The sequence below is a fragment of the Rattus rattus genome, chromosome 14 (assembly GCF_011064425.1).
Source record: "Rattus rattus isolate New Zealand chromosome 14, Rrattus_CSIRO_v1, whole genome shotgun sequence".
Lineage (NCBI taxonomy): Eukaryota > Metazoa > Chordata > Mammalia > Rodentia > Muridae > Rattus > Rattus rattus.
Genome location: NC_046167.1, coordinates 16,276,896 through 16,298,953, shown reverse-complemented (window position 1 = coordinate 16,298,953; position 22,058 = coordinate 16,276,896). Strand labels below are relative to the sequence as shown.

The window sequence follows — 22,058 nt, the reverse complement described above, 5'->3', positions numbered from 1 at the left end:
TGAAACAGGCTGGTCTTGGAGTCACTCAGGCGCCCGGAGACGAGCCCTTTGAGCAGTTCCAGCCTCAGTGAATGAACGATCCTGGTCTGAATGGGGTGGCGACAGCAGACTGCCTGAGCCTTTTCCCATGTTGCTACTTCTCAATACTTTATCGAGAAATAATGCAAAAATTGCACTTGCAGATACTAATACTGGAACTGCATATTAGTCAAAGCATCTTTATATATAATTGATAAGATTTGGAGTTTAAAACCATGGCAATAAGACTATTTCTTCCTATGTTGTTTCCGTTCATGTGTTTGTTTTTGTTTCCCAATAAGCTCTCATGTTTCCCAGGCTGTCACTGAACCTCCTATGGAGTCAAGGATGACCTTGAGTTTCTGATCCTCCACCTCCTGAGAACTGAGGTCACAGGCATGAACCCCACATCCCATTTATGCCATGCTGGAGACTGAACCAGAACTTCATGAATGTTAAGCTTCAAGCACTCTACGATTCCTGTCAATAGCTTTTCTTCCATTGTTAACATGGTTGCTTCCCCTTTTCAGAACCTCGGTGATCTTGTGTTTCTCACGGACTGTCTCATATCCCTTGATCCCTTTCTTATGCATGTTTGCTCCTTATTGGTCTGGGAAAACTCACTGTTTGCGGGTGACAAAGTTATCTTTGTCCGGCATACAGCTTCCTACTCATTTATTGTTTTTGTTTTTTAATTTGTAGCACAAGTTTGAATTTTTCTTCTACCTGAAGTAATTGGTTTTTTTTTTCTTTTCTTTTTTTCGGAGCTGGGGACCGAACCCAGGGCCTTGCGCTCGCTAGGCAAGCGCTCTACCACTGAGCTAAATCCCCAACCCCGAAGTAATTGTTTTTATTCTTTGTAATTACATTCATCTCTTTTATTCTTAAAGACTTGCCCTCGGCTATAAAACTAGTTAATAAGGAACCTATTTTTCCCCAATGCGGCTCACTGATTATCTTTACTTAGCCCCTTGGTGCATGTGGAGCAGTTTTATTGTTATAAATCAATTTAGTATTTCTAGGAATGAATGAATGCCCATGAGTGCTCAGCTACCTTTCTTCAGTCTTAATTCAAAATCCCCTAGGGAATGATGCTGCCCACAGTGGGTAGGGAGTCTTCTCACCCCAGTTAACATAATAAAGATCCCCTAGGGAATGATGCTGCCCACAGTGGGTAGGGAGTCTTCTCACCCCAGTTAACATAATAAAGATCCCCTAGACATACCACCACAGAGCAACCTCACCCAGAGGATCCCTGACTGCAGCTCCCTTCCCACGTGAGTCTAGATCCTGACCAACTGACAATGAAAGCTAATTCTCCTACCCGAGAATCCCCAATGTCATAGAATACGAAAGGAAAACCTCTCAGGAAGAATATTTAAGTAGCCATCATTCTAAAGCTACAGAAAGCTAAACTAAAGGGAAAAAAATCACAAAATCAGACACTAATAAATAATTAACAAAAAGAGAACAAAAGTTAACATTTTACCAACTTCAACAGCAACAATGCAAGTCAGCAGACAATTTAAATATCCTCTAACAACCCCTCTGAACTTGGAGTTGTGTGTGTTGAGAGAGGAGTAGACTTTGTGAGAACTACTGAATTATTGAGACCTGAAGTCTTTGTTCTGAGAACATGCCAAAGGGATGTCTAAGGGTTCTTTCCATTCCATGGCTCACAAAGGAATCCTCACTGGGCACAATTTTTGCTAATATGGTACTGGTTTTGGTTTATTTCTTTCTGTTTTGTTTAGTTTTCCATTGTTTTGAACCAGGTGTCACTATGTAGTCCAGGAGCCTGAAACTTGCCGTGTACCACAGGCTAGCCCTCAAACTTGTGTTCCTTCTGCCTCAGTCTCCTAAGTATTTGTATTCCAAAGTATATCACCACAGCCAACCGACTGTACTGCTGAGTGGCCCTCTCAGTGTGCCCTCCCTGTGTCACTCATGCTGTCCTCTGTGCCCAGGTGTTTCTCTAGCGGACCGTTCGCTCTCTTAAACCTCCAGTTTCTATCAATGGCTTACATGACTCAGCTTATGGCTGCCCATAGGAAGGAACGGCTCGGTGGTAAAACAGAACCTTGCCATCTACCGAGTGTCGATCACAAGGCAGAACATTGTCTCGGGCCACAGCCTGAGCAATCACTGAGCAGGCAGCTGACTCACCTGCTGGAGTTTCGCTCCCACCATGGAGGCACTGATGTCGAGCACGAAGACCACGTTCTTAGGTAAAGGAGGGAGGTTTTTAGGAGCAAAGTAGTGCACGAAGTAACCATCTAGAACCTGGTGGAGGAAGAGTAAAGTAACTGACGTAGCATTCAGAAGAAAAGGAAGGGAATTCCTAGGACAGTCTTTGATGGCAGGAAACCGTCCAGGGCTACATTCCACACCCAGAACAAAGCTATCTACAGTCCTGAGCCCTCCAAGAGAATTAGTTGTTAACACAATGAAGCAGAATCATCTATTTTAAATGTATTCGTCGTGGAATGGGGGTGTAGCTCAGTGGCTTGCCCTGGGTTCAATCTGCATCACCTTAAAACTAATATAAAATGTATACATGGGTGTATGGATACCTAGACCATGACAAGCCATCTGCTCTAATTATACACCTTCCTCTGCCCTTGCTTCCTGAGAATCCTGCTTCTTGCACTATCTATTTTCACTAAAGCATCTCACGTGGCAAGGTATCAAGGTTGTCTGCATTCTCTGCGCACATTCGCTCAGTTTAATATTCCCACCTTGTCTCTGGAGCCATACAACCTGAAGGGAAGTAAGCCACGGAACAGCCTCTTCTAATTAAAGTCGAAGAAGTGCTAAAATTCTAACCTCATCTAAAACACCACAGGGAAAATTATATTACAGATTTCATTTGCCATCCGGGTTACTGAAGCACGAAATAGGTACCCTCGGCAGCCAGAAGGGGAGCATCAGTGGGCTCTTTGAAGACATATTTTGGGTTTAAATAGTTTTCCTAAGAACTGGAAAGATCTTTCGCTTTAGGCAAGTATTGGAGTCTGTAGTTCTGAATGGAACAGAAAGACTGGGGCTCCACCAGGGTAGCATCATGGGAGGCATTACCTGGATGTCACCGATGTTCTGCTCTCTCTTGACATCATACCGAATGATGAAATCTCCCAAAATCCCATTCTGGGCAATCTTAGCTTGTTGCACCACGGTAGGCTTAAAAACGACTTTGGCGAATGTTTCGTTGTGGTTGATGATAGTAGAAGGAGGAGGACCCTCGTCACCTGTACACCATAAACAAACAGCAAAGAACTGAAATCAAAAACTTTTCCCCCGAAAAGAAGGAAATTTTGCATAGACACAGGATGTTAAACTTCATTCTACTGGAGGTTTGACTTCCTGCTCGTATCTTCTAAGAACTTTGGTTAATTTCTCAAGAATGAAAGGGTTTATTTTGGCCCATAATCTGAGCGGATGAAAGACCATAATGGAGTGGAAGCTGGTCACGCTGTAACCAAGGTCAGAAAGCAGAGAGATGAACGCCACATTTAGGTTTCTTTGTTCTTTTTATTCCATCCAGGACTCCGTGCCATGGACACTGCCACCCATAGTTGGGACCATCTTTTACACCTCAATAATCCTAATCTAGATAATCCCTCACAGACATACAGAGGTTCATCTCCTGGGTGATTCTAGAGGCTGTCAAGTTGACAGTATTAACCATCACACTGAGCCGGAAGAACTTGTCTTCAGGTCCTGATCCACTGTGCTAGATGTGAGCCCTTGCATAGGCCCCCAAGCTATCTGTTAACAACATTAATAATAGTGCCAATGTCATGCTCTTGGAAAGACCTAGTGACATGCCTTACCTATCACCATTTTAGTTTGTGGAAAACATCACACCAGGTTTGTCATTTATCAAACGTTAACGTTTTCAAAGTAGAAGGAGGAATTTGATAGGGTATTATAGACACATCACATTTAGGATGGCATACAACTATCAAAATGGAGGAAGCCCGATGGACAGTCTACCGGTAATGCTAGCAGTCATATTAAGGCCCAACGGCAAAGCATGGAGAGCATATGCTTCATTCTTCACTTACATAGAGTTCAAAGTCAAGCACAACTCATCCAGAGGCAACCGGAGTAGGGCGGGTGATCCTTTGGGAGGAAAGGTCCTAACTGGGAAACAATACGAAAGAATCTTTGGAGGGAAGTGGCCTATGCTGTGTGTAGAATGGGTGTACTGAGTTTGAAGGGATGTGCCCTATGTCTGATGTAGCAAAATGTGTGTACATAGTGTAAAATGTACGAATGTCTATGTGTGTATAACTCAGCAAGACTTACACATAAGTTATATGCACTTTATTCTATTTTATTTATTTGAGCTCGGGAGCTGGGAGCAGAACGCATTAAACAGGCACACTGTGGCACGGAACATAACAATCTACTTTGACAAGGGAACCCCACTCTGTTCTTCTCCTTGGACTAAGTGCGTGTGTGTGTGTGTGTGTGTGTGTGTGTGAGAGAGAGAGAGAGAGAGTTTGTGTGTTTGTGTGTGTGTGTGTGTAGTAGTAGTACTACTACTACTACTATTACTACTAGTAGTAGTAATAGTAGCAGCAGCAGTAATAGGAGGAGGAGGAGAGTAGTAGTAGTAGTAGTAGTAGTAGTAGTAGTAGTAGTAGTAGTAGTAGCAGAAGCAGTAATAGGAGGAGGAGGAGGAGGAGGAGGAGAGTAGTAGTAGTAGTAGTAGTAGTAGTAGTAGTAGTAGTAGTAGTAGTAGCCACTTATATGGGGTTTAGGGGTATCCAGAGATGTTCCAGTTGGCAGAATTAAGACCAGGGATAGAGTTACTGGAAAGCACTTGCAATGCCACATCAGTTAAATCAAAGAAAGTTGTTCTGGTGGCACAATCTGCTGTCACCACTCATTTTGTTAGGCGTGCCCAAGCACACCCTGGAAGGGTCACCTGTCAGATGGTTTAAAGCACATCTGAGTCTTAGAAGAGTACCATCGGCAACACCTTGGAACTTCCTAGAAATGTCAACTCTCAGCCCCTTCCCAGAAGCTCTAAAGGGAACTTTAACGAGTCCTGTAGGTGACACGGTGTCTGATGGTGGCAAATAGGAAATGCCTTTCACCCTGACTGCATAACCTACATGCAGAACATAGTCGTGGCCTTTGTGGTATGTAAGTACACCTATCCCAGCATTCTGTAACAATCAATACAATCTCTTTAAACTACCACCACTGACCCACTCTATCTTGTTCCAAGTCTCTCTCATAAAAATTCTTTTTTTTTCTTAACAAGTGGCTCAACTTAATACACTCATAACAAAATGAAAGTCCTGGGGATTTAAAAAGCATTATTTCTTCCTTCATGATTCATCTGACTGGGTTCTTTGATACAGACCACAAGAAAGGATGTGTACAAGTTTTGTTGCCTGTTGACCTCTGGTGTTTGTCCGTTCATGATGAAAATTCATGAATTTCATATAAATGGGCTTGTTTCATATGCCCAAAGAGTGGGTGGATTCTCTGTTTGGTTCCTCACCGAGAAGCTTAATTCCTGATGCTGGCTTCCACCCACTAAGGGCCAAGGGTAAAATTGACCTGGGAGAGTTCCTACTACTATTGGGACCGACTTGAGAGCAACATCTTTTAAAAGTTATTATTTTATATGAGCGCACAGGTGTACCATGGCATGCATGAAAAGGTCATCGGGTGTCTCCTTCGACCTTGGGTTCCAAGGATCAAACAGTTTGTCAAGCTAGCATGCTAAACTCTCCCACACTTGGACCTAACCTGCCACCCACACACCCTTAGAATGTTCTGGGCTAAAGAGATGATATGCACAAGTGTGAAGACCTGAGTACAGATCCTCGACTCCCATGTAAGAAAATGGACTTGGTAACCAGTGCCTGGGATTTCAGTGCTGAGAAGTGGAGACTGGGGGATTCCAGGGCTCTCTGCCCAACCAATCTAGTCAATCAGCGTGTTCCAGTTTCAATGAGAAATTCTGTCTTAAAAAAAAAAAGCATATACCATAGAAGAGTGGAGACCTATGGCCTTCACATGCACAGGTATGACACAGGTGTACATATCTACACACACACACACACACACACACACACACACACACACACACAAGAAAAGGGAAAATAAAACATCCCATTTATTAGAAGGACAAATCTGATAATTCCATTAACAAAGACTTCTGGCTACTCATCTAAAACCAAAGCAAAGTAATACTACCCAATACTATTGACTTTTCTGTTCTGGACTAGGGCTCATATTGCTGACTGTCACACAGTACTCCATAAGCACAGTGTGTGTTCGCAGTGCCCTTCGCCATGTCCTAAAGACAAGGACTGCTGCAAAGGAAGAGTTTACAAGCTTCTCAGAAGAAGTAAGCCACTGCCATACTTGTCTAACAAGAGGACTTGCTTATTTTCCTCCCTCTTGTTTTCTGTCCACTTGATGAAGGGGTAGGGTGACCTGTAGCAGCTACTCCAATGATGGACACTTTATCTTGTTACTCCTCAGGAAAATTTACTGGTTGCTCTCCACGGACTTCTCGCAGGCCCACCAGCCTTCCCACAAGGCTGTCCTCCTATGCAAATCTCAGATTTCACAAGGAAAAACGGTATTGCCCATGGAAGCCATGTAGTTCTCCTTGGGAGCTTTATCCAAGTAACTGAGCTATTTATTTGATGTAGGACACTGACAGTATTATAGATGAAGAGATTATCCCCTCAGTATTAAAACTTTCATAAATAAGTACAGTATCGGACTGGTGAGATGGCTCAGAGGTTAAGAGCACTGACTGTTCTTCCAGAGGTCAATTCCCAGCAACCACAAGGTGGCTCACAACCATCTAAACTGGGATCCGATGCCCTCTTCTGGCGTGTCTGACAGCTACAGCGTACTCATATAAATAAAATAAAATAAATCTTAAAGAAGTAAGTACAGTATCTAGAAATTACACAGGTGATGTATAAATTCCTTAAATGTTGAAAGTCTTCCCCAAAAGTTTGACAGATGTTGACATTGGCTGGCAAGGAAAGCCAGCTCAAGTGTTTCAGAGACTAAGCATAATTGACTCAACATTTCAGTTCTACAGGTGGGCAACTGGAACACCACCATCCCAGCATCATGGCTAGGATGATGGTATGAGATCACATAAGGAAGATACTGATCATGGTGCCTGGTGTATAACAGTTGTTCAATAAGTGATAGTTCACACAGTCATTAGTATTCTAGTAATGGTGACAAAGTGCCTGACAAAAGTAACTCACGGAGGGAAGGTTTTGTTTTGGCTTACAGAGTGAGGGTACACAGTCCATCACAGCGGAAGATTCCAAGCAAAGGAGGGAAAAACAGCTGGTCATATTGTATCACGCTTGCTTTTTGCTTTTCTCCTTCTGATTTCAAGAACCCCAGCCCGCTGGACGGTGCTGTACACACTCAGGCTTAGCTTTCTGTTCTCAGAAGGACTCCTTAAGAAGCACCACGGACAACTCAGGGCTGTGTCTCTTGGGTGATTCTAAATCCAGTCAAGCTGGTGATGAAGCTTAACCATCACAATCCCCTCTCTTTTGGAGTCATGTCCTGCTCTCTGTCCAATTTAAAAAGACAAGTTAAAAAGAAGAAGAAGAAAAAAAAACCCTATCCTTTGATAGCATCTAGTGTTCATCTGGAATCACAGTTTTCTCTACACCACTGTGCATTTGGTAAAAACAGTAATTTAGAAAGGTCCGGCACGTCCTTATGACTTGAGCTGGAATCTAAGTGTATAATACATAAAGAATAATTTTTATAAAATACAGTGACATTAACTGCTGCCAGAGAGCCCCCAAAAGGATGTGCAGAATTTTCATAGCAATGTACGTATACTTCTTTGTGAGGATGCATAACTTCTGCTAAAGAAATTGGTACTTAGGAACGCTATTACACATTCATCTATTTGATTCTATCTTGTAAAGCACATGCATTCCATCTGTAAGCATGATGTATATTATGTATAAAAAGAGCAAGGCTCAGAACACACAGACTTATGGTCATGGCCTTATGCTAGACTGTGGGTGCTATTCATAGCTGGACATTCTTTTAGACATCTGCAAACACTGGGAGGTGAGGGGGGATACAAATTCCTGCATAAAGTATCTAAAGGTGAACGTGTGTAGGAGCTGATGGGCCATACTCATGGAAACTGGCTGGAAGCTACAGTCCTAAGGGCTGATGAGCAGGGGTTTTCGTAGATTCTGTTTCCTGTGGGTGTTGGGTTTGGCTGCTGTCAACCCCAAAGCTGCCAGTACCTGGGGGCTTTTACAAAAGGATTTCCAAACAAATACTGCCTGTTCATTTCCCTTGAAAAGAGATGAGATGGTCTGGATGTGTTTATAAAAATTCCTCACCTGGAACCAAGAAGACCCTTTGATAAATTTATAATAATCAAAAATGTTGTGACTGAGGGCTGGAGAGATGACTCAGAGGTTAAGAGCACTGACTGCTCTTCCAGAGGTCCTGAGTTCAATTCCCAGCAACCACATGGTGGCTCACAGCCATCTGTGATGGGATCCGATGCCCTCTTCTGGTGTGTCTGAAAACAGCGACAGTGTACTCACACACGTGACATAAATAAATCAATTTAGGAGAAAAATGTTGTGACTAATTGGGCATCTGCAATTTGATGGCACCAATAAAAACAAAAATCATGCAGATCAGCACTGAAATTACAAAAATTAATAGAGCAAAGGCAACGAGAAGAAATTGGTTAGTTTTTACAATTTCTCATTGAATAAAGGTTCCTTTTGTTTCTGGTTTTGGGTTTTTTTGTTTGTGTGTTTAGTTGGTTGGTTGGTTTTGTTGTTGTTGTTGTTGATGGTGGTGGTGGTTTTTTAGAAAGGATTTTTCTCACCTGTTTGATGTGATGGTTACTACGGATTGTCAACTTCACTGGATGTAGACTTACCTAGGAGACAAACTTCTGGGCGTGCCTGTGCGGCCTTACCCATAATGAGCTACCAGAGAGGAGAAGAGCCATCCTGAGTGTGGGTGGCACCATCCAATGAGCGGGAATCTTAGACTGAGCACAAGGGATGAGGTGAGTGGAGCATCTGCTCTCTGCTTCTGGTCCAAGTGTGACGGGGTCAGCTGCGTCACACCCCCATTTCCACGCCTGCCACAGCACAATGAAGTGTGTCCCCTTGAACAGTAGCCCCCCTCCATAAGCCCTTCACTCCTTACGCTGGCTTGGGTTCAGCAATTATTGAAAACTAACGAACGCAGTTGGTGTGGGTTTGGTATGGGGTCCCCCCCCCCTTTTGGAGAGAGCGCTGTATAAATACGATAGCATCATAAAGCAGAGAATAATGAAAAGATGACAAGTCAAAGATATCTGTTCTTTTTTTATAGTTGAGGGGTGTTTGCTCAAATTTCCTAACAGGTTTGCTTTTCTTCATTACTTCTAGTTTCTTCCCCACCTCAGATAATATATTCTTGAATCTCAGCACTCTGTATTTAAATGTGGAGAAGTACATACACGTCAAACACTTAACAGGAAGGTATTGTCACAGCCACGGGTGGCTGGGCAGGTAGACAAAACAACCTTCCAAGAGAACCAAAGAGGCTGCCCGTGAGTATGTGAGGGTGGATATAGCAGACAATGCTCTAATTTTAGCCACAATTGGGACTGGTGGTCTCATTCACACAGTGACATGCACGTCACGTACTAGGAGAATCAAATAAATGGAGGGCCCAAAATCCGGGTCCAGAAGGAAATCCAGGCTGCCCCCCCCAATATCCAGCTAAAGAGAGAAGGCCGGGCTTGGGTGACACACTCATATCTAAGTACATTGTTCACAGATGGCCTTGATCAAATTATAGTCACAACAAAGATGATAGCACAGGCTTCTATGCCAATATGAAGAAGCAAAACAAAACCAATCAATCTGGAGCCAAATGATTCACACCTGAGTCACTTCTGAGCTAAACAACAGTGAAAAACTTCACGTAACAATGGCTTGTTTTCCTGGCAACCGTTCAGAAATTTCACCAAGGTCAAGCAGGGCTATGGCCTTCCAGCTGCTGAAAGGCAGCTGGGTCCAGGGGAGAGTGTCAAACTGGGGGCTTGGTGGTGAGTCACAATGGTGCCCTTTAGTAATGGATACTTGCCGGATTTAGAAAATCAAAATACAGGATGTCCTCTTCCATTTGAATTTTAGACAAATCGCCGATAGCTTTTAGCCTGTCCAGAATGTTGCATGGCAACACATGTGGTTTACCCACAATTCAAGTGTGCATAGGCATCAAAGTCTCACCTAGCAGCCCTAGCAAAGGGAGACTTAATCTAGATTTTTTTCCTTTCCTTTTCTTTTCTTTTCCTTTTGAATGGTTGTCTTCTAAAGCCAAAATGTATACTTATTAAGTCTGACTTCTTCCTCTCCATTATCAGAAAAGCAGTAAACTTAAAAACTTACAAAGCTATGTCTTCCTTGATTTAGAAGACAAAACTATCCAAGTGTTCATTCCATGTCAGGCACTACCACAGGGGACTGAAAATTTAATCTCAAAAGCCCTGACAGCAAAAGATGAAGTCAGATGTTAAGGCATCCAAGGAAATCATACGTAACATTTTAAGGATAGATTTGATTCAACCCTTCTGAATGTATGACGCTATACCAGTCTCCAGTCGGACAACTGCCTGCTTCTCAAAAAATGTCAACAACTTCCAATGCAAAGGGGAATGAGATTATAACTTAGAGGTTCTCTTCCCTCTAGTTAGGCTACTCAGTTTGGGGGACCATTTGAAAGTCAAAACAGTATAGGAGCGTTGGGAGGGGGTGAGACCATTCAAACAGCCTCACGCCAAGTCCTCACAGCTCAGACCCTTTGCTTCTCCATCCCTAGTGCCTGTGGGGCTAAGTCAAAGCTCAAGAGGCCAGAGGTGATTTCTATGGGTCAGGTAGGCAATTTTGAGTTGACCTGAATCCAGTAGTCAAAAGTCTATTGGCAAGAAGGTGAACAGCATACGTTTTAACAAAGCTCTAAAGTCAGGTTGGGAAGAAGAAGGGTTTCAGCAGGAGGTGGGATGCGAGATGGAGAGACTACAATGAGAGTACGGTATACATGCTTGAAACTGTGAACACATACATCTTTTTTTTTAAAGCCAAGAATATTGTAAAATCTGAGAACAATGTTGCCTCACTTAAAAGCTGCTTCCATCAGTCAAAATCTTGACACGGTCGATGCCCTTAAATTCTGCTGGGAAGCCTGAAGGGGTGGCTCGAAGACCTTGCTAAGTGTGAGCGTGAGGGTAGAGTTTTGAAGCTCTCTCCCTGCTATCTAAAGGACGGGGAGTAGGTTAGTGTGAGCGGGGAGCTGAGGTGGTAACAGGGTGACCCTGTGCGGGTCTAGATATTCGGGAGCGATGGTTGTGCAACTCCACCAACACTAAAACGCAGTGAACTGTATCCTTTAGGTGAGTTCGTTTTATACTATGTCATTAAATCACAGTTTAAAATAATAAGCTGAGCATGGTAGGGGCCACCTGTAAACCCAACACTAGGGAGGTTGATGAAGGAGGATCCTGAGTTTGAGGCCAGCCTTGGCTCCGAGTAAGGGCTTATCTGTTTTAGTTAGGGTTTTATTGCTGTGAAAAGACATCATGACCAAGGCAACTCTTATAGGGGAAACATTTAATGGGGGGGGGGGTGGCTCACAGTGTCAGAGGTTCTTTCCATTATCATCACGGTAGGAAGCATGGCCACAAGCAGGCGGACATGGTGCTGGAGGAGCCAAGTGTTCATCTTGATCCAAAGGCTGCCAGGAGGGGACTGTCTTCTGCAGACAGCCAGGAGGGGGCTCTCTTTCACACTGGGCAGTGCTTGAGCATAGGCACTGCCCACCCCCACAGTGATGCACTTCCTCTAATAAGGCCATACGTCCTAATAGTGCCACTTCTCATGGGCCAAGAATATTCAAACCGCCACACTACCTCAAGGAAATAAACAACCAAAATAAAAAGGAAAGTTGGTCAGGGAGAAATCCCCATAAAGGCAGTAGGCCAAGTGCTTTGAGCTGAAGAGAAGGCTGATTACAAGATTAAAAGTATAGTCATAGGGGTTGGGGATTTAGCTCAGCGGTAGAGTGCTTGCCTAGCGAGCGCAAGGCCCTGGGTTCGGTCCCCAGCTCTGGAAAAAAAAAAAGTATAGTCATGGTGTGCAAATTGCTTCTCTCATTTCCGTAACAAAAAATTATTTTATCTGACAGTTGAGGGTACAATCTACCATAGCTAGGGAGTCAGGGCACCAGGAGAAGGAAGTGGTCGGTCACTGTTGTGGACATAGAATGGGAGTCATAAGCTCGTATATTTGGATGTTTGGTCTGCAGTTGATAGAATTGTTTGGGAAGAATTAGAAGATGATGTGGCCTTGTTGGAGGAGGTGTGGCCTTGTTGGAGGAGGTGTGGCCTTGTTGGAGGAGGTGTGGCCTTGTTGGAGGAGGTGTGGCCTTGTTGGAGGAGGTGAGTTACTGGAGTGGGCTTTGAGGTTTCAAAATCCCATATCATTCCCAGATAGCTATTGCCTCTCTGCCTCCAATCTGTGGATTGGGATTTAAGTCCTCAGCTACTGCCTCAGTGTTGTGCCTGCCTGCCTGCTGCCATGCTCCCTGCCATGATGATCATAGATCTAACCCTCGGGAACCATGAGCCCCAGTAAATGTTTTCTTTTATAAGTAGCCTTGATCATGTAGGCTCTTCACAGCCATGGAAAAGTAATTATGCAGACTCAGAAGGAGAGGGAGAAGAAGTCTGGTACTCAGCCTGTCTCTTTTTCATTCAGTTTAGGACCCCAGCCCACAAGATAGGACTACCCCCTTTAGGGTAACTCTTCCCACTAGGTTGAACTTTTTCTGGAAACATCCCCACAGATGCACACAGAGGTTGCTTCCAAGGGGATTCAAGTTGAGAATGAAGATTAATCATCACCCAGGGAGAATGGAATAGAGAGCCCTGAACTAACACACGTGCCTCAGTGCACATCTGGAAGAGCATTCATCCCAGCTAACCGTGCCCCAGGAAAGGTTTCATTTCCAACAATGCCACACACTGCATAATAACCACAGAGCATGTGACGGTTCGGGTACACATGTGACAGTGGTTCTGTAAAGATTATAACATAGCTGAAGAACTCCTGTCACCTGCAGATGTTGTTGTCTGTGGTCACTCTTCTAAGTATAGCGAAGCTCATGACTAACGCCGATGCACACACCTAACACACTGCCAGTTGCACAATTGCACGCACACACTCAATTAGGTGTCATAAGCAACAGACAACTGTTACTGGCTCACTTACTGTATTATTCCTTTTATAATTTCTGCACTCCTAGCTGAAAAAAAAAAAGCTCATTGTAAAGCACTGTAGTGAACCGGAATGAAACAGTGCAATGGATATGGTTCAGTGCTGATCCACCAGGCAAGTTAACTACAGCAAGAGTAAAGATACTGCTTTTAGTCTTTCTTATGTTTCTTTCTGTGTGTGTGTGTGTGTGTGTGTGTGTGTGTGTGAGAGAGAGAGAGAGAGAGAGAGAGAGAGAGAGAGAGAGAGAGAGAGAAAAAGCACATGCAGGTATTCTGGCCACATGGGAACATTGGATTCCCATGAACTAGCGTTTCAGATGCTTATGAGTCAACCGGTTTGGGTGCTGGGAACTGAACCCAGATCCTATGTAAGAGCCGACAAGGATACTCTTTACTGCTGACCCATGTCTCTGCTCCCTCTACCTTATATTCCTATATTTAGCGAGGAAGATACTTTAAATTTAAAATTCCCACTCTCCATAGGAAGCAATCTTCTATTTAAAGAAAAAAATGGCATGTACAATGGTTAAGGGCACGAACTTGGAGTCAGAGCTATACTTAGAGATCATTTCTATTAACAATTAAATATGAAATCTGTACTGTCTGGTTTTGTGTGTCAACCTGACATGAGCTGGAGTTATCACAGAGAAAGGAGCCTCCCTTGAGGAAATGCCTCCATGAGACCCAGCTGTAAGGCAATTTCTCAATTAGTGATGCAGGGGGAGGACCCAGCCCATTGTGGGTGGTGCTGTCCCTGGGCTGGTGGTCTTGGGTTCTATAAGAAAGCAGGTTGAGCAAGCCAGGGGAAGCAAGCCAGTAAGAAACATCCCTCCATGGCCTCTGCATCAGCTCCTGCTTCCTGACCTGCTTGAGTTCCAGTCCTGACTTCCTTTGGCGATGAACAACAATGTGTTAGTATAAACTGAATAAACCCTTTCCTCCCTAACTTGCTTCTTGGTCATGGTGTTTGTGCAGAAATAAAAACCCTAAGACAAGATCTTGTATATATTTCTGCATTTCAACCTCCAAGATTAAAACATTTCATCCTGCACGAAGGTCCTTAAGCTAAGCAACTCCAAAGAGCTTCAGGAAATCCCTGAAACTGGCCATATTCACTAGGCCTCTCCCTCCTAGAGTAAGCAGAGTCAAGTTGCAAAGAAGACTCTCAGACAAGCTGAGCTGCAAAAGACTCTCCCACCAGACCAGCTATCTGGAAAAGACAGGAACCACTCAGATGCCCAGGAGAGGTTTAGAGCAACTGAAGCATCTGGAAAGGAAACGCTCCAACCTGTTAAATTGACTGCAGGCTATGTAGTGTGCTCCAAGTTCCCAGCTTTTGTGAGCTGCCACCCATTCTGGGGTGGGTTTTAGTGATGCAGCTGTCTTTGAATCATTTCTGCTCCTGTAAGTGACCCATCACCCATATTTCTGTAAGCAATCCCAATAGAATTCGTTGGCTCGATAAACTGGACTTTGGTGGTCTCTGTACTTTGGTCTGAAAAAGGTTCCCTATCTGGGTGCATAGATGTTCATGTTTCAACACCCCAGGGAAAGTTTTGCAAAATAACATCTGTAAGGCTTTCTTCTTCATAAAAAAATCAACCAAGCATGAAAAGACATGGCCGAATACAGTTGTTATTAAGAGACACCACTGCAGGCGACATGATCTATCCGTACCTAAAATGATGCTTGGGCAGGATGCATCGTTCAAGACCAACACAAATAGAAATCACACTATTAAACTGAAAGCCAGCCTCAGAGAGATCAATCTGCATGCCATTTCTTACACGCAAAATCTAGACGTAAAAGCCATATGTGCATCTACACACATTTGTGTGTGTTTATGTGTTTGCATATGCGTGTAAGACATGCAATTGGAAAGGGAATTGAGGGAAGGAAGAAAGGGATCCTAACAGAGCCAAGGCATCATAGAGTAATGGAAATTTGTGGGGAGAAAGGGGAAAGGGAGACTAGTTTGACAGATGGAAGAGTACCAGCAAGGAGGGAGGAGAAGGGAGAGGAGAATACGGTCTAACGTGTATGAAGATGCCGTGATGAAACACAGAACGTTGCGTTCTAATCTAGTAAATAAATAATAAACAAAAAAAACCCCGAACAGGTCAGAGGCTCTTTTAGACAAATTTCAGGCATCTGATTTCTTAATCCCAGATGGACCCATAGAGAAATGAAATCCAGGTCTTGGGCTGTGCTCTCTCAGTTCCAGATCACGTTCTGGTGCAAGCCTGACTCTAGTTTGATCTCTACCCTGGATTTATTTTGGAAGCACACAAGGGTGTCCAGACAAAACCACAACATCCTGTGCTCCTCGCTGCGGGGGTCAGCATTCTCAGGAACAACAACAGCTGGGCTGAAAAGGCCAATGGGGAATGAGTGAGAGCAGGTCTGCCCCTGCCCCAGGCTGGAGGACACCCCTGTGCAAGCTCCATCTGGAAGGCCGAGAATCAGCTTTGCTGCAAAGACCAGGGAAGACAGCCTTCTTCAAAATAAGCAAGCCGTAAGAAATCAACATCCTGCAAGCTTTCCTTGGAGATCCTCACAAGCCCCCAAATATGAAAATAAGCAATGGTTTGACTGACGGTTAACTTAGACCCTGCCCAAACAACACACGTAAACAGAGGCACACAACTCCATCACCAAAGAGCTACAGAGGCTCTGAAAATTAGGCAAAGTATGCATTATGCACTCCAGCTGCTTTCCAAACATCCTGAGGACGTATCGCTGCCCCTGTGTGTTCACAGCAGGCCCTTCACGGACTAGAAGACCCCACAAACTCTGGGAAACTTGTCCCACGTAGTTAAAGGCTAGAAAAAACTTCCCTCTGAAGTTACGATTAGTGATTTATTAAATTTGATAGCATTCTCCATCCTTCGTGGGTAGCAGTTTTATTGTCTAATGTGAAGATGCTGTGTTAGTGTTACATAATATTCAAGAGGCGTTAGAGTAGATCCTGCGAAGAGAAAAGGGTTGACTGGAAACAGATCAACCTCGAAAGGCACTTAATATGTTTTAAGATGTCTAGAGAAAACCAATAAATATAACTACCATAATAATGGTAATAATTAAACAGTAATTACTAAGGCCAGAGGATTCTGGACAACAGTGCTTTACAGTAGCCTGAGTTAGCCTCTGCCCCTGCTGCACAGAGGTGGGAGCCCTGTTTCCTGTCATTGCAATAATTTCCTTCTGGTTTATACCAATATTGAGGAAAAATCTACAAGCCACATAATTACCACCCACAGGACAAGAGGACGAAGGGTGTTAGTTCCTGCCATTTCTGAATGTCAGACACTTTGACAACAGTTTGGGTCCAGATTGTTCTTGTTGTTAACACGTGCCTGTTCTGGACTCTCAGATTCTATGCTTTTACCTGTTCAGTCACTTTCCCCTTGTTCTCAATGTCACAGGTTCCTGAAATTTTGTCACTCCAAACCCGGTGTGATAGTTGACCACCTTATTTGATTAGGTTTCAGTCAGCTGTCCTCATGTGTATAGAGACAGACACGAGTGTTCAATCAAACTATTACTTGGAATTAAGGATGATTAAAAATAGACCCTTGTTTCCTGAATGCGTGAATGAATGGGTCTCTGTTTCTTGTGCCTTCTTTTGGGATCTTTTCCTTCTGTTTGTTTGGCTTTTTAATCCTACTCTAATGTGTGGGTTTTTGTTTTGTCTTATATTATATTTTATGGTTATCCCATAGAAGACTTTTTGTAATGAGAGACAGAAAGGAGGTGGATCTGGATAGAAGAGAAAGTGGGAAGGGGAGAAGTAGAGGAAAGGAGAAACATAATCAGGATACATTATATGGGAGAAAAAAATCTATTTTCAATGAAAGAAATACATAGAAATATACATAATGTATATGGCAGCTTCTGCATCTGTTTACCATCTTGAATCTTTCATAATCACTTCAGTCAATTCAATGCTATTTTTTAAAGATTGATTGATTGATTGATTGATATGAGTACACTATAGCTTTCTTCAGACCCACCAGCAGAGGGCATCGAATCTCATTACAGATGGTTGTGAGCCACCATATGGTTGCTGGGATTTGAACTCAGGACCTCCGGAAGAGCAGTCAGTGCTCTTAACCAATGAGCCATCTCTCTGGCCCCTCAATGCTATTTTTTAAAAAATGAAAATTCAAGCAAAACTTGAAACTTTTCTTCTACAGACAGAGTTAAAACGTGTCTGTTTCATATCATCTACTAGTCAGAACAGTCTTTTTTCAGTACTGAGTATGGAGCCTTCGACCTCATGCACACCAGGAATGTCTATTTCTCTGGGCTGTATCCTAGCTGACCTCTGAATTTCCATTTTGGAAGTCACACTGTGTTGTCCAGTCTAGCTTCGATTTTACTCTACAGTTCAGGCTAAGCTTTCAAATCCCCCACTGTAGCCTCCTAAACAGCTGGGTTGGTCGACTCTGTGGGTTTTCTTGAGGTTGACTAACATTTTGAAAGCCATGGCTTCAAATCCATTCACCATAAAAAAAGAGATTTTTATTAAATATATGTAAATTATTAAATATAAAATCATAACCCTATGCTCTTAATATAAAAAAATCATTGTTTTATATAACTTTCTAGTCTCCTGCTCTACTGGACTTATTTACTATTATCATGAATGGTAATGTTTTGTCTCCCCCCATCATGTGATAAATCACTTTAGATCGTCGCATATTAGTAATTGCTCCTGTATCACTAAATATTTAGACTGATGAGATGTTTTGTCTGATATATACTATCAGACTGTTTCCTGGATGCAATATTCTCAATATTTTAGAAGTTTTACATACAATCGGTTCCTCAGAGTACGGTTACAGTGTTAAAAGTCTAAAATTCTTATTCATCTCTTGATGGTATCTGAGTCTTTAAAAATACACACACACACACACACACACACAGAGAGAGAGAGAGAGAGAGAGAGAGAGAGAGAGAGAGAGAGAGAGAGAGAGAGTCTTGTCTTTGCTTTGTGACTTTCTTTCAATTCCCATTAGGGGCGCCATTTCTTTTACAGAGTTCTTGAAACCCAACTCCCAGCTTTGAGCGTTCCATAAGATCTGAGCACTGGCAGTAGGCGCGACTCACCTTCCGCCTTCCCGCTGCCCTTCTTCCTGCTGTTGTGAAGAGGCAGCACTTCCAAGGACGTGATACCCGACCGCTCCAGAATGTTCACCTCCACAGTCAGCCTCCCCACCAGCTGCTGCGGGCGCACGCTAATGATATGCTCGTATTTCCCCAGCCTCCTCTGCAGAAGTTCTTCATAACTGAGGAAGAAGGCAGCTTTGTCCTTGCTGGGAATCACTAGAGAAGCTTTGAACATGTCTGTCCCCTTCTCCCTGTTAGGAAGCAAATCGTGGACCACAGTTAAGCAGTTCGGTTCTTGGTTAGCTTTCTCTTCTCCTGCCGCTGCCACCTGGGGAGCCCCCACCACAGACTCCCACTGCACGGACTGAGCCGCTCCCATTGCTGTGCCTCCCCCACGTGATGGATAAGAGTCTCTGAAACCGTGAGCCAAAATAAATCCTTCCTCTCTTCAGCTGCTTCTCTGTAAGATTTGTTTGTATCCTGCCAAGGGCCAAACAATATTAAGTGGGAGAGAATTAAATGTCTGCCATCCTTAGCTCTCCCCAGACAGAGCCAAGGGTATGCTAAAGAGAATAGTTAGAGGGTGAGCTGCTAGAAGAGTAAGCTTGGTCAAAATGTGAATAGCGGTAGAGGTGTGGCCATATTTTACATAATTCTAACACATCATGTGATTTGCACCTTGGTGAAGGTGTTTGTCAGGAAATAAAATCAGTATGGCTGTGAAAGTTATAAAACTACTACCCATTGCAAATGTTTGAAGGACTTGGGGTTCAGGCTGTCTGCTTTGAGGTGGCAGAACATCGGCAGTGATGAAGAGATTCAAGGACATTCTAGCAAAACTTGTGTGTTGGGGTGTGGTGGCAGCGGTGGCAGACTCCATTTAAACAAGAATTCTACACTCAGCAGAGCATTCTGGAAGAAGCTGCAGGAAAGAAGAAACTCAAACTGTCTGGAGGAATCTCAGCAAAACTCAGCTGTGAATTCAGGAGGATACATCAGAAAAGGAACAACCAAAGGAACCAGACGGGGAGACCATTCCAGTCCACAACACGAATGGTTCACTGAGGTACTTGGCTCACTGTACTCCTTCCCAAAAACTGGAAAGAGATACAAATATGGAGTCAGGAAAGTTTCGTTCCACACTAAGCAGATCAAACGAAAAGGAACTGACAGCCAAGCCCGTTGAAGCAAAAACTTCAGAACATGGAGTTTCTGCTGATGGAGGAAACATGGGGCAGGAATGGTATTAGATCATCGTCATTAGTAAAACCAGATTGGATTATGCAAGACATTGGAGAATAACTCAAAATTCAAAGGGGAAGGGCTTTTTTTAATCTTAAATTCCATACATAGCCAAAATATCAAGCCAGGCCTCAGAAAGCTTGGCCATGATTCACTGGTGCTGAGAAAGTTACTTCAGACTATACTTTCAACAAAGGCAAAGACCATTAAAGAGTAGGAAGTTGTAGAATTAAAGAAGTAACAAAACCAACTCAGAACAAAAGGGGGATTCCAGAGCAAAGGCTTTCCAGCAAAATGACAAAAGCAAAAGCAGTATAATGTGTGGCCAGCACCCAGCCACGTTTTAATAGTTGTGAAGTCAGAATTTAGCCTGATCTTCCTGATCTTTAGCTGATGCTGGCCAGGCACCCAGTGTGATTGGATGTCACTTCACACGATGTCTTGTTATCATGTCAAACAAATTATGTGTCTTAGCAGATGTTACCAGGCACAAAATTAATTTCTAGCTCCTAAGAAACAAGACAAGCAACTAAAACACCAGGATTTACAGTCCAACTAAATTAAACGCTGCCATCATTTTGAGCAATTCTGATTAAGACAACTTGAGACACAGCTGTGGTTCAGCAGAGTGAGATTTTAATAACTTGCTGACCAAAGGAGATGGCATCCAAAGACACTAGGTACAGCGTCCCACCAAACAGAAATGGTGCCTTAGGATTGTGGGAAGGGGGAGGGGAGAGGGTAGATAAAAGTTCAATGAGGAATTGTTTGAACAGACTCAAAGCAAGCAGAGCTGTGTGCAAAACCATTAGTGTCACCTTGACTGGAGTGCTTCAAGGTCCTGTGTCCGTGGGAACTCTGGTGTTAGGTTAAATATATAGAGCTGTTTATCCTTATATGAATATCCCTTATCTAGCGCTCTGGCTTGGTTTGCTTTTCAGAGTCAGAAAGTACCCAAGACTCATAGCTTTGGTGTGCTTCCATTCTCGAGGACGGCATTTCTGACCACCAAGTCCCATGGCCTTTGAGAACTAGTTTCCCCAAACCACGGCCTTTTATGCATGAACAGTATCAGATTTACAAAGACACAACCTTTTGTCTAGATATTAAAAATGACTTTTCTGCAAAAGGAAAAGAACCCTTCCAATGGGAGTAGTAAAGGCGGAAATAAATCTTTGTGTACTAGATAGAACCAATCGGTATCAATATTTCAAAGGAATTCTGGGATTGAAAAGATGGTTCAGTGGGTAAAGTGCTTACTGAACGAACTCAAGGACTTGACTTCAAGTCCCTAGCACGGACAGAGGAGACAAGTAATGTCACACTCACCTATAATTCTAGCATGGGGTTGGAGAGTCAGGCGTCTCCTTGAGCTATCACTGGCTATCTGGTCTAACCAAAACAGCAAGTTTCAGGTTCAGTGAGAAATTACTTCCCTAAAACTAAGGTGGGGAGTGGTAGAGGTGGCTACCTGAAGTCATGCTCTGGCCTTCTCACACTAACGGGTGAATGCATGCACGCGTGCGCACACGCGCGCACACACACACACACTCCACTCACGCATAAATGTGTGTATACACACATAAGAACGTAGGTTATTTATTAGTTTAGAAACGTGTAACAAAGATCATCTTAGGCTGGATTGCATATATTGATAATTTGAAGGATGCAAAAACAAGTTATATATAACAATAAATGTGTACAGTAACTACGGAAAGGCAGAGTGAAGGGCGGATACTGGTAGCAAAAGAAAATAACGTATAAAGTTTAGGCTTTAAGAAGAAAGTATTATACATTTTCTTCACAGCCGAGAGAGATTGTAGATAATGCTTTATTCTTTTTAACAAATCAAGAAACATCATAGAGTTGGGAGGTACCTATAAAGACAACTGTACAATTTTTATAATAGATATTGTAGAAAGTAAGAGTACATGGGTACAGTAAACATTTCTTCTTATTATAAGTGCTTGCAGCTACATTTTAAATTGGGCATATTAATTATTTTGGTTGAAATGAAAACCATTTGGAGAAGACAACAGATAGACAAAGAGGTAAAGGATGGGACACGTTGTTTATCTGGATTCTAGATGCCTAACTGCTACTTACTCATTATCGTCCGTGGTTCTGTTCCTTTTTTCTTTTATTCGATCACTGCTTTTCTTTTCTTTCTCTGTAATTTCACTCTGATACACGTTGTCTCCTATAAGCCTAAAACACAAGACGCAGCTGTGTTACCAACTCCAAGACGAACTCCAGCACGGACCTCAGAGCCATGACAACCACAGAAAATATTTGTATGTGCCTCCAGGGTATGCAGATAGAATGCATTCCAGACTCAGCACCAGCCTTGAAGCAT

At 43.2% G+C, this 22,058-nt stretch overlaps 1 protein-coding gene across 1 annotated transcript in view; it reads right to left on the bottom strand.

Annotated features, from left to right (window-relative positions):
- Itih5 (inter-alpha-trypsin inhibitor heavy chain 5) overlaps nucleotides 1-22,058 on the bottom strand; it is a 98,520-nt gene that overhangs the window by 46,150 nt on the left and 30,312 nt on the right. Inside the window, exons 4-7 of the mRNA XM_032884829.1 lie at nucleotides 21,809-21,910; nucleotides 18,461-18,711; nucleotides 3,097-3,266; nucleotides 2,185-2,301 (exon numbers count right to left, since the gene is read on the bottom strand). Of these exons, the coding sequence (XP_032740720.1) occupies nucleotides 2,185-2,301; nucleotides 3,097-3,266; nucleotides 18,461-18,711; nucleotides 21,809-21,910 (640 nt within the window). The remainder of the gene's footprint in view (nucleotides 1-2,184; nucleotides 2,302-3,096; nucleotides 3,267-18,460; nucleotides 18,712-21,808; nucleotides 21,911-22,058) is intronic.